Genomic DNA, 13,871 nt, shown 5'->3' on the forward strand with positions numbered 1-13,871 from the left:
GACCCCATCTTCTTCAAAATTACCTTCAGACTACAAAGAAAACACAGATCGTGTATATCTTTATTTCCTAGATCTTAGAACTGTTCTTGCAATGGAGAAAATACTCTGGGTTTGGTTTGGTGTAAGATGCAGGCAAAAGTGTTGTGCATAGTATGACTTTATAGTTTCAAAGAGTGATTTCTCCATCCTCTATAGGTGAGTAGAAGAGACAAATATAACAATTTCAAGGAAGGGTCACAGTTGTCCAATTTATATTGTATAGAGAATATAGAGGAAGTTGCAAAGTTTTACTACCCACAATTTTGAATAAGGGGTTTGACTTGTGCACACATGTCTGAGAATTATGGCAGCATGAAGAGGCAGAGAAAATTATTCATAGGATATTAGAAATGGCAAGTAACAATATTTGTGATGGTCATTACAAGCAAAAGAATTTCAATCAGACTAAAGTATGAGAATATGGGTATGAGTGTGGGAACATGACGAAGACATAAAAATAATAGTGATCATGTCTGGTAATACTTGGTAATATTTACTTTATGCTACTAAGAATTCACGTGTCAGTATTATCTCTAGACAGGGACTTTCTAATTTCCTTTTAAGTATTGGAAATGGATAAATGTTTATTTGAATTCTTCACTAGATATGGAGCAGTGTATGAAGTGTCCAGATCATCAGTATGCCAATACAGAGAGAAACCAGTGCCTCCCAAGAGCTGCAAGATTCTTGACTTATGAAGAACCCTTAGGGATGGCCTTGGCCTGCATGGCTCTTTCTTTATCTACACTCACAACAGTTGTTCTTGGGGTCTTTGTGAAACACAAGAACACTCCCATTGTCAAGGCTAATAATCAAGCTCTCAGCTACATCCTACTTATCTCCCTCATCTTCTGCTTCCTCTGTTCCTTGCTCTTCATTGGCCGTCCCAACACCAGCACCTGCATTCTACAACAGAACACATTTGGAGTTGTGTTCACTGTAGCTGTTTCTGCTGTCTTGGCCAAAACTGTAACTGTGGTTCTGGCCTTCAAAGTCACTTCTCCAGGGAGAAGGATGAGGTGGCTTATGCTATCAGGAGCTCCTAACTTCATCATCCCCATCTGCACCCTGATCCAGGTGACTCTCTGTGGAATCTGGCTGGGAACCTCTCCTCCCTTCATTGACACAGATGCACACTCTGAACATGACCACCTCATCATCCTGTGTAACAAGGGCTCCCTCACTGCTTTCTACTGTGTCCTGGGATACCTGGGCTTCCTGGCTCTGGTCAGCTTCACTTTGGCTTTCCTGGCCAGGAACCTGCCTAATACGTTCAATGGCCAAGAGCTTACTTTGTTTGATAATTGTGTATTTACATTCCTACGTGTGTTTTTTGCCAATATTCTTCAATATGTTTTGTTTCGGTTTTCTTTCCCTCTCTCTGTTACTTTTATTTTTCTTCATGTGCCTTGAAGGTCACATTTTCCACATGTATTTAATACCGACTTGCCCCAGCATGACTGCCATACCACGTCCAATGGAGCCAGGCACAGCCGGGACCTCCACCACAGGGATGTCACAGCATCTCCCCATGGTGGTGTGCGACACCCTAAACGCCGTCACCACTTCCCAGGGGAAAAAGCCCATGTGGAGAGACCCAGGCCGTGTGGACAGGGACAGGCACGAGAGAGCACACAGCCACCAGTGCTTGGAGGAAAAGAGGGGAAGCAGCGATGGTCTGGGAGTGAGTCAAGGACAGAGCTCAACAGACTGTGCAAGAGTGAGACGTCGTCTTCAGGGACCTAAGTGTGCAACTGAAGCATTCAGGTCAAGCATCTGCCCAACAGCTGGTTATTTTGCATACGTGTGTGTGTGTGTGTGTGTGTGTGTGTGTTTGTGAATAACCAGCTTGGTTTTCCCCAGCATAAGCCATACCTGTAAAAGCTAGAGACAGAATCAGTGAGCAAAACCTTCTTAAGAACAATTACACATCTGAGAAAGATGAGATTTAGCAAAATTTAAGCAGTCAAATTTGGAGTTGGAGAGAGTGACAACTACAGCAATGATCTTAAAAGTGAAGCAATTAAGATAGCCAACAGTGTGCTGTCAGATTACTGTGGACAAAAAGAAGGACTGATGATTTATGTTACCCTTAAATTACGGGGTGAGTTGCCATAACACCATGCCACCACGGGAAAGGTGCAGGTACGGAGATGTGGCCGGCTTCCGGCTGTACCTTCCTGAACTTCACCACTACAAAATATCAGCCAAAAAGTACAAGACAAAACCTTGCGACACTCAAAGAACACGCTCGTGGGTTTAGTGCTGGAGAAGATCTAAGGAATGAGTTGAGGCTGTGTCCCAAACATCTACCAGGCCACCTGCAATGCCTTGACCCTGCCAATCCATGAGTGCGTGCTAGCCATCGCCATCTAGTCAGGCAGAAGCTGCGACCCAGGGCACACAGGTGGGCTCGAGGTTCCTGTGGTCAGCTTCCTCTTCTCCGTCTCCTTATTCTGCTCCTGCTACTTCCTCTTGCCCCACCTTGAACTCTGTATTGGCAAGGACTTGTCCGACCGTATTCTTCAATTTCTACTCTTCTTGGCCATTCCCAGTGTTCTCTTGGTAGCTCTTTTCCTGCCGTTAACTGTGTTAGTGGACATTGGTGTGGACTTGGAGCTGCCCATCCCACCATGGCCAAATGACACGGAGGAGAGGCCTCCACGACCCACAAACCCAGGTGAAGGAAACCGGGAAGGCAGAGTGACACAAGCCTTCGCCCTGCTTCCCACTTCCTCCATGACCCCTTTGATCCCCAAAAGGTCAGCAAATGGGTCTTCAAAAAAGTCTAATGAAAATGGGTCCCTTCCACCAAAACATCCCTGAAGCAAGCATCTGGGTTCCAGAATGCACAACTCGGTCAGAATGACTTCCTCTTCCTCCTCTACCATGCAGCCACTTTTGGCATTCTGGATCCTAGATGACCATCTTTGAGCTACCATCACCTCCTGTTTGAGTTTTCTATCTGCTGCTTCTTGGTTCTCAGGGTTTTCACCTGATGCGCTTCACTGCTGCTTTGGGGCATGTTTCTTCTCGTCGCAGTGGAGGTGTCTTCTGAAGGCCTCACTTCACGGCCATCCACCTAGTGTCAGCAGACTGGGGGCTGCAGGTGGCCACCGTCTGCCCTGGTGGCTGTGGTGGTGGCCGGTCCCCAGCCTTTCCTTTGTCTCCCTCTCTCTAAGGTCGTAGAATTGCAACAATGTGGTGCACATTCTACAAAAACACACTTCAACTGTATATCAAAATAATTGGATTTAGGAGTAATAGCTGAGGGAAGTGTAGATTCCTAATAGTTTGCTTATCCATGGCGGGATATACTTTTCAACTTATTCTTGTTTAATCACTTAAAATATTAAACATACAGGATGTATACACATTTTGTCATTTTATATCATTAATTGATGTTGTTACATCTCTTGATAACAAAAATGTTATATTTCCAGCACTATATTTTTTGAAGAAATGCATTATACATTAATTTTAACAGACTGAATTATTTGGTTCTATACATCTTTAAGGAACACAGGACTATTTAAGACATGGTTGCATAACGGCAGTCTTTCTAGCTGTTTGCTATTGCTCATTTAACCTTTAGAAGTTTGTACTTCTAATAGGCAAGTGATTATATACTGACAATGGGCTTCTATTTAGTTTTAAGTTGGAAATATGATAATGTATTGGGTAAAATTGTATGTTCCTTTATACAGGGATACTATTTAGCAAATATTTATAAATTGTTAATGTTTTATCAAGAGATGGTAAAATATTCCCATTTCTATTGCAGTTCATGTTATATATTTTTTTCTTGATTTGAATGATTTCATCAATGGGGTTGGATTACTGTTGCTGTGTAAAGCACTGCTTACCCATTAAGTAGCACTCAATTAACAATCATCACAACATACGAGTTCCTCAATATCAACTATGAAGAAGTGAGAGTGCCTGGTAGCCATCAGCAAGTTATTAACTCCCTGTAAGGAAAAAGAGACAAGAGACAGTCCTTAAGACATCCTGTCAATGTTGTACAACCATCATCATCTTGGTGAAGTTCTGGCTTTAACATTAGTGATCATAAGGCATTAAAAATCAAGAGAACATTCAAATGCTTATGACTCAATTAAATAATAGGTCATGAGAAGAGTAGGCCACTCAAACTGGTAGCAAGTTTGCCACGGAAGTACATAGTAGATATATACATGTATTTTATGCATGTCTATAGTGAGTATTCACTAACAAAGGCAGAGATATGAGTGGTCTGAGGCCACTCACAGTTCCATAGGATGATGTCCCTGGATTTTGATCACCTTAATTTCATGTGAGTCACAAAAAAAGAGTGACGTTGCATTACAATCATGATTAAATGAAGTCACACACTTTTACATTACAGTTCTTGCTGGAGGGTACAGAAGACCAGATTCTCAAACACACAAGAAAAAGCAAAGGAGGTTAAAATCAACAACTCTTTTAGAGACAGAATATTAAGATCAAATGCAATACATAGTATACATATTGGTGATAAAAACAAGACTCAGCCTGGCGCTGGTGGCTCATGTCTGTTAGCCCTAGTTATTCAGGAGGCTGAGATCTGAGTTCAAAGCCAGTTTGGGCAGGAAAGCCTATGACACCTTTATGTCCAACTAACCTCCATCTACCCGAAAATAAAGCCAGAAGTGGGACTGTGGTTCAAATGGTAGAATGCTAACCTCGAGTACAAAAGCTGACAGCACTCAAGCTCTTGTTCCAATCCTTAAGACCTACACACACACACACACACACACACACACACACAAATCAACTTACAAAAGAACAGGTACATATGAAGTCCATCACCGGGCATCTATTTGGGAAGCCTAATCTTTCACTTAGTTGTCCAAAATTGAATTAATGTGATAATCCTTGGATCTCATTGGCCTTCAAGTTCCCAGACCTGCTATTGCTAGGTATGCTCTCTTTTCTTTTCTTGACTAAAAAAATGTCCACACAAGGATGTTTGCTGATGAAAATCAAACAAAATTCTTTGAAAGACGAAATTTAAGTAGCCAAGTAAAAGTAATTTACCCATCACATTTATAATCTGGAAGTAAATACTACATTCTGACATACTTCTATTTATTTAAGTATCGTGACAAAGAATCTGCTTATGTTTAACAATTGCAAAAATGTAGTGTCACCTCTTCTGCCTCAATTCTTCTCTCTTTAGGTTGAAAGAAACATGTGGAGTGTACCGCCTTGCTCCAATGTGAAAGCCTACCCTTCTAAACATAGAACTGAAACTAAAACACTGACTTCTTAGAAGAGAGACATGAAAAGGCTGTTTAAAATACAAAGAGCTTTTGTAGGATATAGGTTAAAATACAGTATTAATACGTTGCACTCATTAGTCTAACAATTTTAGTTATGGTTAACTTTTAATAAAGACTTTACTGAGAATATTTTATCCAGAGCTACTGATTCCTTGGGATGAAAAAAAAGATTTTCACATTTAAATAGGAAAAAATTGAGTTTATGGCCTAAGATTAGATACTTAGTTTACACTGATTTCAAACATAGGACTTTAAATCTTATGTTTTCTGAGATATTGCAACACATAGTCTTAAACAGCCCTTTGTTTAAATTTTAAAAGTTTTATACTGAAAAAGTGAAAACAAGCACAACAACCTGTATCATGTCACAACAACAAATATTTCCTAAATGCCTAACCACCTCCGACGTGTATACATCCAAAGATTTCTATACTGGAAGAAGGTGAATCTGAGGTCTGAACTTCTACCATTCTACTATGCAAATGTTCACTCTCCAATGACAATGAAGAAATAAAATATGAAAATAAAATATCAATGGAAATAATATAAATATGAACAATGAAACAGGGAAATAATTTGTCAATGGAAATGAAACAATTTCCAACAAATCTCGGACACAAAACTTATTACAAAACACTCACTAGCAAGTATAAAGTGTAGTGAAAGGGCTCATAGGCACCATAATGAAAAATTCCTTAGAAACAAGGGGAAAATATGTTTATATATGAAATATCAACAAATAATCAGAAATTACCAAAAAGACTACAGAGAAATTATGCATGTATAAAGTCACTTAAAGGAAGCCATGATTACATTTGCTCAATGGGGCACTAGAGTACGAGGAATAAAAAATAGTCATGAAGATAAAATTAAGGAAATCATACAGCCTGAAGAAAACAATAAATGGAAGGGACTCCATCACCAGCTTCCACATTACAGGAACTATTAATAGAAATTTTCTAGAGAGAAGGAAAATGTATATTAAGAACTCAGTACAAAAATGCAGTATTAAGAATACTTACATGAATGTGAAGCAAATTAATCAACTTCTTAAGTTCAAATCTGTATTAAAAAAATGTTTTCTGACAAGATAGGAACCTCAACAATGTAGAAGGAGTTCATAGTAATGATAATATAAAGTGAATGATTTCATTTATTTAAAGGATGGACACCAGGAGTTGGGTACATGCCAAGATACTTACACTGACACTGTACACTGTAATAGGAAAGACCATTTAGATGAATTGTATACATATGTCTGTAAGTGGGACATCAATAACAGTATACGAAATATACTTGATTTCTGAAGGGAGCAGAGAAAACACATAAAGCACCGAATTATAATGAGTGCACAGAAAGCATTAGACATTTATACATAATCTGTAAGGACTAAACAAATAGAAAACGTTCAACTATGCATAATAATCTCAGTAGATCAATGATAACTTTCTATTTGAATTATCTACATATGATAATTAAAATATAGAGACAGTAAACTAGAAGATAAGGACAAAATTTTGTTGCTACACAAGTAAAACCATGTTAAATACAAAAACACATGCTGTGGAGTAGTTCTGGAGATACCATTCAATGGATTGAAATTTTCACCTATACAAAAAACGAGTGACAGATCTATAATAAAAAATGATCACCACAGTTAAGAACATTGAAAGGCACCCGGAAAATCTCCAAGGAATTAGGTTTTAAGTCACCTTACCACAGCAGAATGACAGACAAGAGCTCATATTTACATCAATTGCCTGGTCCATTCGGCAATGTTTACATATTTCAAAACATTATGGTCTATATAATCAAAGTATTACATTTTATGTGTAAATAGATATGGATATTTTAAAAGTAAATCAATATGAAGATATATAGATAACATAAAGGCATAAAAATATATTTATGTGAAACTTCAAATCATACTTCAGAAAAAACTAGACTAAGGGAATAAAGGGACTAAAAGCTCAAGTATTATTCCTAGAGGTATAATTGTCCTTAATTTATTTGATGCTAATAAGTATTATGCTAAAGAGACCATCAAATCACAAAAGGAATAGAAAACTAAAATCAAGATCAGGACTGTATGTGGAGATTTTGACGCATCTAGATCAGTAATAGATTAGAAAGCCAAGAATACCCGTAATTACATCATGGCAATTCACAGCATACTCCATCTACTGAAGTCTTTTGACATTACAGAACACTTCATGTCAACAACTGCAATGTGCGTAATCTACTGAAATAACATAGTGCACTCATCAGCATAGATGATGTCCTGATCTACAAATAGACACTAACAGCTATAACTTTTGTAAATGTTATATGCTCTCAATCTATCCTGAAATAAAAATGGAAATCAACATATTTAAAATATCTGAAGAAACAAGTCATCACAAATTTTAAATTGCACACATTAAAGGGAAGACTTCAGAGAAACTTAAGAATTCCACAGTATGCAGGGGCAGAAATATATGTTACTAGTAGTGAGCTAATGTAATAGCTAGTATGCTTGAGGACATAGAGTCTATGTACAACACCATATAAAAGTGTCAAAATATATGGTAACACGTATTTTGAGAAGAAAAACGTCTTTGTTCTCATATGGCATTAGTGTCTATATAGTCAATACCAGGTGTGAACATTCCTGGAACTAATGGATGATAGCAGTATCATACAACACCAGACTAATACACAAAGATGCATCATTTGACTTCATTTACTATAAAATATAAACTTCAAATTAAAAACAGAATACTAGTACTAAGAGGTAAGGAAAAGAAGGAATGGAGAGACAATGGACAGAAAGAGAATACAATATAAAGACAGGAGAGAGATACATTTTCAAATATGAAAGACCACATAGGAACTAAGCTCCATGCAAACAACCATTAAAAATTCTGATGAAATGTTTGTACTACCAAATTTTCTTACTAATTTTGAATCATCCATAGTCATTACACAATTGATGTTTCCTTAACGTAATTTATGATGCAATGAGATTTCAGACAACATAAATAGCATAGTCAATTTATTTTAAAAAGAAACAAATCAAGACATATGGAGAGAAAAGACCAATAAAACAACCCGAAAATATCTTTTAACGTTCACCATAATGTGCAAGTTTATGGCATGTAAACTATTTCTGCATGAGTACATAAAAACCAAAAATAACTCAGAATCCAAGATAGGTAAAACCATGAAAGATGGTAAAAAAAAAAAAGTCTCTTTCACACAGACTAAATTAAACAGCCATCAGTCTCCCAGAGAGAGTGCAATAATGATTTGGCATGGTTTTTTTTCTTCCAACAGTTCTGATACCAAACCTGTGGTGTTTCTTTTTTTTATTGTGAAAATACCATATAGAGGACTTACAATTACATAGGCAAGATAACGAGTACATTTCTTATCAAGCATTGTTGCCTCCTCTTTGCTTCCCCTTCCCTTCCCTTCCCATACTCTCCCCATCATAACCTACCCCCCACCACCAAAGTTGTAAAGTTCGTTTTTCGACATAAAGACTTGTTCCCAACCCCAACTGAATGGCCCACAATGTAATTCTGACACCACCTAGACTTAGCACAGTCCACACAAGTTCACATCTCAGCCCTGCCACATTTTCTCCAGGGCAGAAGCCAATGCAAAGCATGTGTTCACTCTGTGTAGTCACCAATAATCTTGAAGACAGAGGTCTTGCACCACAGTCACCTCATTAACATCAATTATCAACAGGCTGGAAGATGATTATGAAAAACAAAGATGCTCCTGTTCAAACATGATAGACCTTACACATAGACCAGTCCTTGACATTCATACTGTACAGAATTGGTGCTATGGTTCAAAGAGGTAGAGAACTAGCCTTGAGCAAAAAGATAAGAGACCGTGCCCAGAGTTCAAGCCCCACAACCGACAAAAAAAGGAAACATATTGCACACGCACACCAACACTCAAACACACAAAACCTTTCCCCATCAGGCAGAACCAAAGGTGTCTTTCAGAGTGCCCCTTCTCAACCTTTCTCAAATGCAGTGAATTACCCTGTCTGACCAACTACCTAAAGACAAAACAACAGGTGAAATATTTTGCCCAAATGCTGTAGTCCATCTGGATAAGTAGCTATTATACAGAGCTCTGACTTCAGCCTTTCTGTTTGAAGACATTATAGAGAAAGCAAACATCCTAAAAAGTTACATGAACTCTTCTATCCTCTTTTCTTGTTGTTGTTGTTGTTGTTGTTTGTCATGGGAATGAACTCTGGGCCTGGGCACTGTCCCTCAGCTCTTCAGCTCACGGCAAGCACTCTACAACTTGAGCCATGGCAACACTTCCAGCCTTTTTTCTTTTTGCTTATGTGGTGCTGAAGAATCGAACCCAGAGCCTCATGCATGTGAGGTGAGTGCTCTACCCCTAAGCCACCTTCCCAGCCCCTCTAGGGTCACCTTAAAAACAAGATGATCATAAGGAAAATCTTTTATAGACGGAGAGTTGATTTTGCACATTCAAGCATCTGATATGAATTAGTATCTTTTTAAAAGTCTGTAGAGAGTCACTGGGGCTAAGTGGTCATAGAGGGTCCCCTCTCTTCCCACTCCGGCCTCAGCCACATGTGTAGCAATGTGGGCAAACATGAAGTTCAGAGGCTCCATCAGCAAATCCTGAAGGAATACACTCAAAGCCTCCCTACGGAAGAGAGGGAAGGCACTGAAACCTCAAGTCTCTCTCAGGTCCCGTCCTATGCAAGTGCAGTCCCCCTGTGCTCCATTGCCTGTCTGGAGAGGTAGAGGCCTGGGCAGGGGGACCCAGGCCTCAGGTCCCTGGGAGGGGACTGCAGGAGTCACAGCCAGTCCTCCAGTTTCCCACCAACAGGCGCCATGGTCTTCTCATCTATGTTGTCTCCCCTAATGGATCCCAAAGTTACCAGAGAAACAGTTTCCATGCTGTCCCCACCTTGGGCCTCATGAAACAACAGGTGAACCAGGCGCTGCCATGCCTTGCTTCACTGCCCCTTCTTCTCATTGGACAGTTAGCCTTTGTGATTGGCAATCAATACTGGCCCAGGCCCGTACACTGACTGACAAGCCAGGTAGATCAGATCCTTAATGCCCAGTGCCAGCAACCATCCTCCCTTCTCTGACAGGGGTCCCCACCCCGGCAGGACAGAGAGATTTGCCACAGCAGGTGTCAGCCCTGCCTGTTTCCAGCTTGCCCTCCCTGTTCCCCCTCTTGTAAGCTTCCCCTCTGGGGTGTTCTGCTATCTGTTAGCGCACCTCCCTCCACTGGGGTTTGACTTGCTGCACCCTAGGTCATCTGCTCTCTCCCAGATCAAGTGACCCAGCAGTCCTAGCCACAACCGTTGCCCCAAAGTCCCCTCCTGGGGTCACTTGTTACCTTTAACTTCCCCCTGTAATCACAGAACACTCCCCATTCGAAGGGGAACTTTCTACCCCTGCACCCTTAAAAATACTCCCCTGCACATAAACAGGCTACTGCACCCCCTGACAGTGGTGTCTGTCAATTGCTCACAATAAGCTTTGCCATATGTGCTTGGATTTCCGGGGGGTCTTTTGGGCTTGAGCTTTCATTGGTGCCACGACTCTGATCTTGGTCCCCCCCTGGCTCTTGTTCTTCCCCCTGGGAATTCCAGCTGCCCCCAGACCTTGTGCTGGTCTCAGACCCACACAGAGGACCTCCAAGGCTACCCTCCCCACCCCACGACTGTGCATGCTACATCCCCAGCTTCCGGTCCCCCCTCTTCTGGGCGACTGGCCACTTCTCTAGGCCAGGGACTCTGAGTCTGTGTTTTTGATTTTCAGGGGAGAATCTAGGCACCAAGTTCTGAGCATTCTCGGGCCTGGGCCCCAATTGTAAAACCACTCCCCACTACTGGTTAAGGGTGGCTGGAATCCCCCGACAGGCCAGTGGATTTCCAGATGCAGTGCCACGGGCCAATCAGCTGGAGGGACCAGCCCCAAATTACTCAACATTCCTTTCGAGCTTGTCTTTTACACAGCCTGAGGCCCTCAAGGTCTTGCCCAAGCTGAAGCCTATGGGCTAGCACACATAGTTCATCAAGCCTAGCCCCAATATTTGCTGAAAAATGAGTCCAGGTCTCCCAATATTTTATGGAGCCTATGTAATTTCCATGAGTGCATGAGAAAATGGAAGGAAATCCACTATGTGTTCTTTCCCTCTCGCTCTCCTCTCCCTCTCCCTTTCCCCCCCTCCTCCCTCCCTCCCTTCTTTGCTTGCCTCTCTGCTTGTGCTCTTGAGAGGTGAAGTGCAGACGGGGTCTCAGGGAACCTCCTCTAGGTTCCCTCTCAAGGCAAGCCATCCTGACTTAAATTCTCTTAGCTAAAACTTTCTCTATATCTTCTCGAGTACATCCACACTGTGTTACCGTGTTACTGTGTGATCTGTCTTTCTGTCTTTCTGCTTATATATTTTTCTGCTTCTTGTTTGCCTGCTTCCTCTTCGCTTACTTACTTAATGTTCCACCAAGTTTTCTTACCATCCTGACATGTTTTTTGCCATCTTGGACATGTGGTTGGTTTTTATACAACCCCACACTTTTAGCAAGTATTTAAAGGTCAATTAATGTGATAGTAGGACTTATTATTAAAATTGTTTTAAAGGTTTGACTTTTACTTTGTTTGGTGTTGCCTGTTTTTCTAGCATTGAGTCCATGGTTTAATCATAAAATGGCCAAAATGTATTTTGCCACTAAAATTCTGAAGAACTTATGGTCGATTTTCATTTTATTTTAAAAATAATCATGCCTAAAAATTTTTGTGCAAAAGTGTATGTGTGTGTGTGTGTAAATACGTTTAAAGTACTTTCATTGTAATGCATAAAAAATTGTTACCATGATCAAAAATTATTTGCTTTTGGGGCGGGAAGGTGGCTCAGTGGTAGAGCGCTTGTCTTGCATGCATGAGGGCCTGGGTTCAATTCCTCAACATCACATAAGCAAAAAGAAAAAAACCGAAAGTGGCACTGTGGCTCAAGTGGTAGAGTGCTAGCCTTGAGCTGAAGAGCTGAGAGACAGCGCCCAGGCCCAGAGTTCAGGCCCCACGACTGGACCCAAAATTAAATTAAATTAAATTAAAATTAAATTATTTGCTTTTTTCATTTAATGTAACTAATGTGAACCTGGGTCACAGGACATAATTATTAATTTTTCTGCTTGTTAAAAGGAAAAACTTTTATCAATGGAAGTGGTGATGTGAGCCTAAAATCAACGAAATTGATCTGACCATACAGCCTGACTAGGAAGATCCACAGTAAATTGTTTTGAGGAAGTTCTGAGATAGCCTGGCTCGACAGGCCAAAGGAAAAAAAGGGAAATGGTTTTAAACTCAAATATCAGAGAAGCTCATCAATATTGGTGCAAACAAATGTGTCTACGAGTTATCACATTATTTTTTTTCAAAAAAATAGGGAAAAAGAAAGAAATTAACATTAACCACAAAACAGTTTTGTAACATGATATGAATATATCTTGAATTTTAAAAGATAGGAAAAGGAGTGAAGCCTTGCTAAAGTCGCACCTGCTCAGGGGGTGGAGGAAGAGAGGAATGAAACCCTGGAGAAAATGAAGCATTATGGAAAGAAGGGAACAGAGCCTCATTAAAGTGGTTCCTGTTGGCTAGGCGGGTCAGAGAGGGGCGGCACTAAGGTGAAAGTAGCAGGAGTTGGCTAGGTGGGGCTATGAAGGGCAGAGCACTGTTCTCACAGCTGAAGGGTTTCCATTCACTGCATCTTGCTGAGCAGGTGAGCTGGAGACTGAAGCTCTGGTGACTTTTGTACTGGGTTTGAAATCACAGGTAGTGATTTCAGATGCTGTGTAGAGGTCTTATTACCTCACCAGATCACAAACCCTCTGAATCTGGCCACCACCTGTCCACATTTAGCTGACTCATGAGACACTTCCCTCATTTGAGAGATGATTCCTCAACTTTTCCATTGAGTAAAAGTAAAGAAACTCTGATGGCAGCACTTCCTATCAGCAATGGGCTGGTGCTTCATTCACCTTCTTTGAAAACAGCAGCAAACATGAACATATAACAGCTCCTGTTATATGTTCCAACCCCTCGTCTTTCTGAGCTCACTTGGTCCTTTCTGAAACCCGGAGGCTATTCAGGAGGCCAAGAACAATATACAGCATGTAGAGTATCAGCTCTAAAGAACAATTACCTGAAATTTCTGAGAAAAATACAAAGAACATAAAGGAATGGAATGGATATCTCTTTGATATCCAGAGGAACTGAAAGATGTGTGTGTGTGTGTGTGTGTGTGTGTGTGTGTGTGTGTGTGTGTGTGTGTGTGTGTGTACAATATAATAGATAATGACAAACACTCCACTCTCACACTCTTTCTATAATCAGAGTTATGTAATACATAAAACATAAACCAAAAGGTGTTAGAAATTTGCAACTCCAAAGACTTCAAACCCTGTTCCAATATCAAAGGAATGAAATTCTCATGCCAGCCTTTGAGGCAGTACTCAATATACTGGTGGTATTTATT

The 13,871-nt window shown here is 40.5% G+C and overlaps 1 protein-coding gene across 1 annotated transcript in view; it reads left to right on the forward strand.

Annotated features, from left to right (window-relative positions):
- LOC138836716 (vomeronasal type-2 receptor 116-like) overlaps positions 1-1,785 on the forward strand; it is a 40,374-nt gene extending 38,589 nt beyond the window's left edge. The window contains exons 9-10 of the mRNA XM_070035408.1: positions 644-1,334; positions 1,455-1,785. Of these exons, the coding sequence (XP_069891509.1) occupies positions 644-1,334; positions 1,455-1,785 (1,022 nt within the window). The remainder of the gene's footprint in view (positions 1-643; positions 1,335-1,454) is intronic.
- Positions 1,786-13,871: the final 12,086 nt, after the last annotated feature.

The sequence above is a fragment of the Dipodomys merriami genome, unplaced genomic scaffold, assembly GCF_024711535.1.
Source record: "Dipodomys merriami isolate MVZ:Mamm:240054 unplaced genomic scaffold, mDipMer1.0.p SCAF_255, whole genome shotgun sequence".
Taxonomy (NCBI): Eukaryota; Metazoa; Chordata; class Mammalia; order Rodentia; family Heteromyidae; genus Dipodomys; species Dipodomys merriami.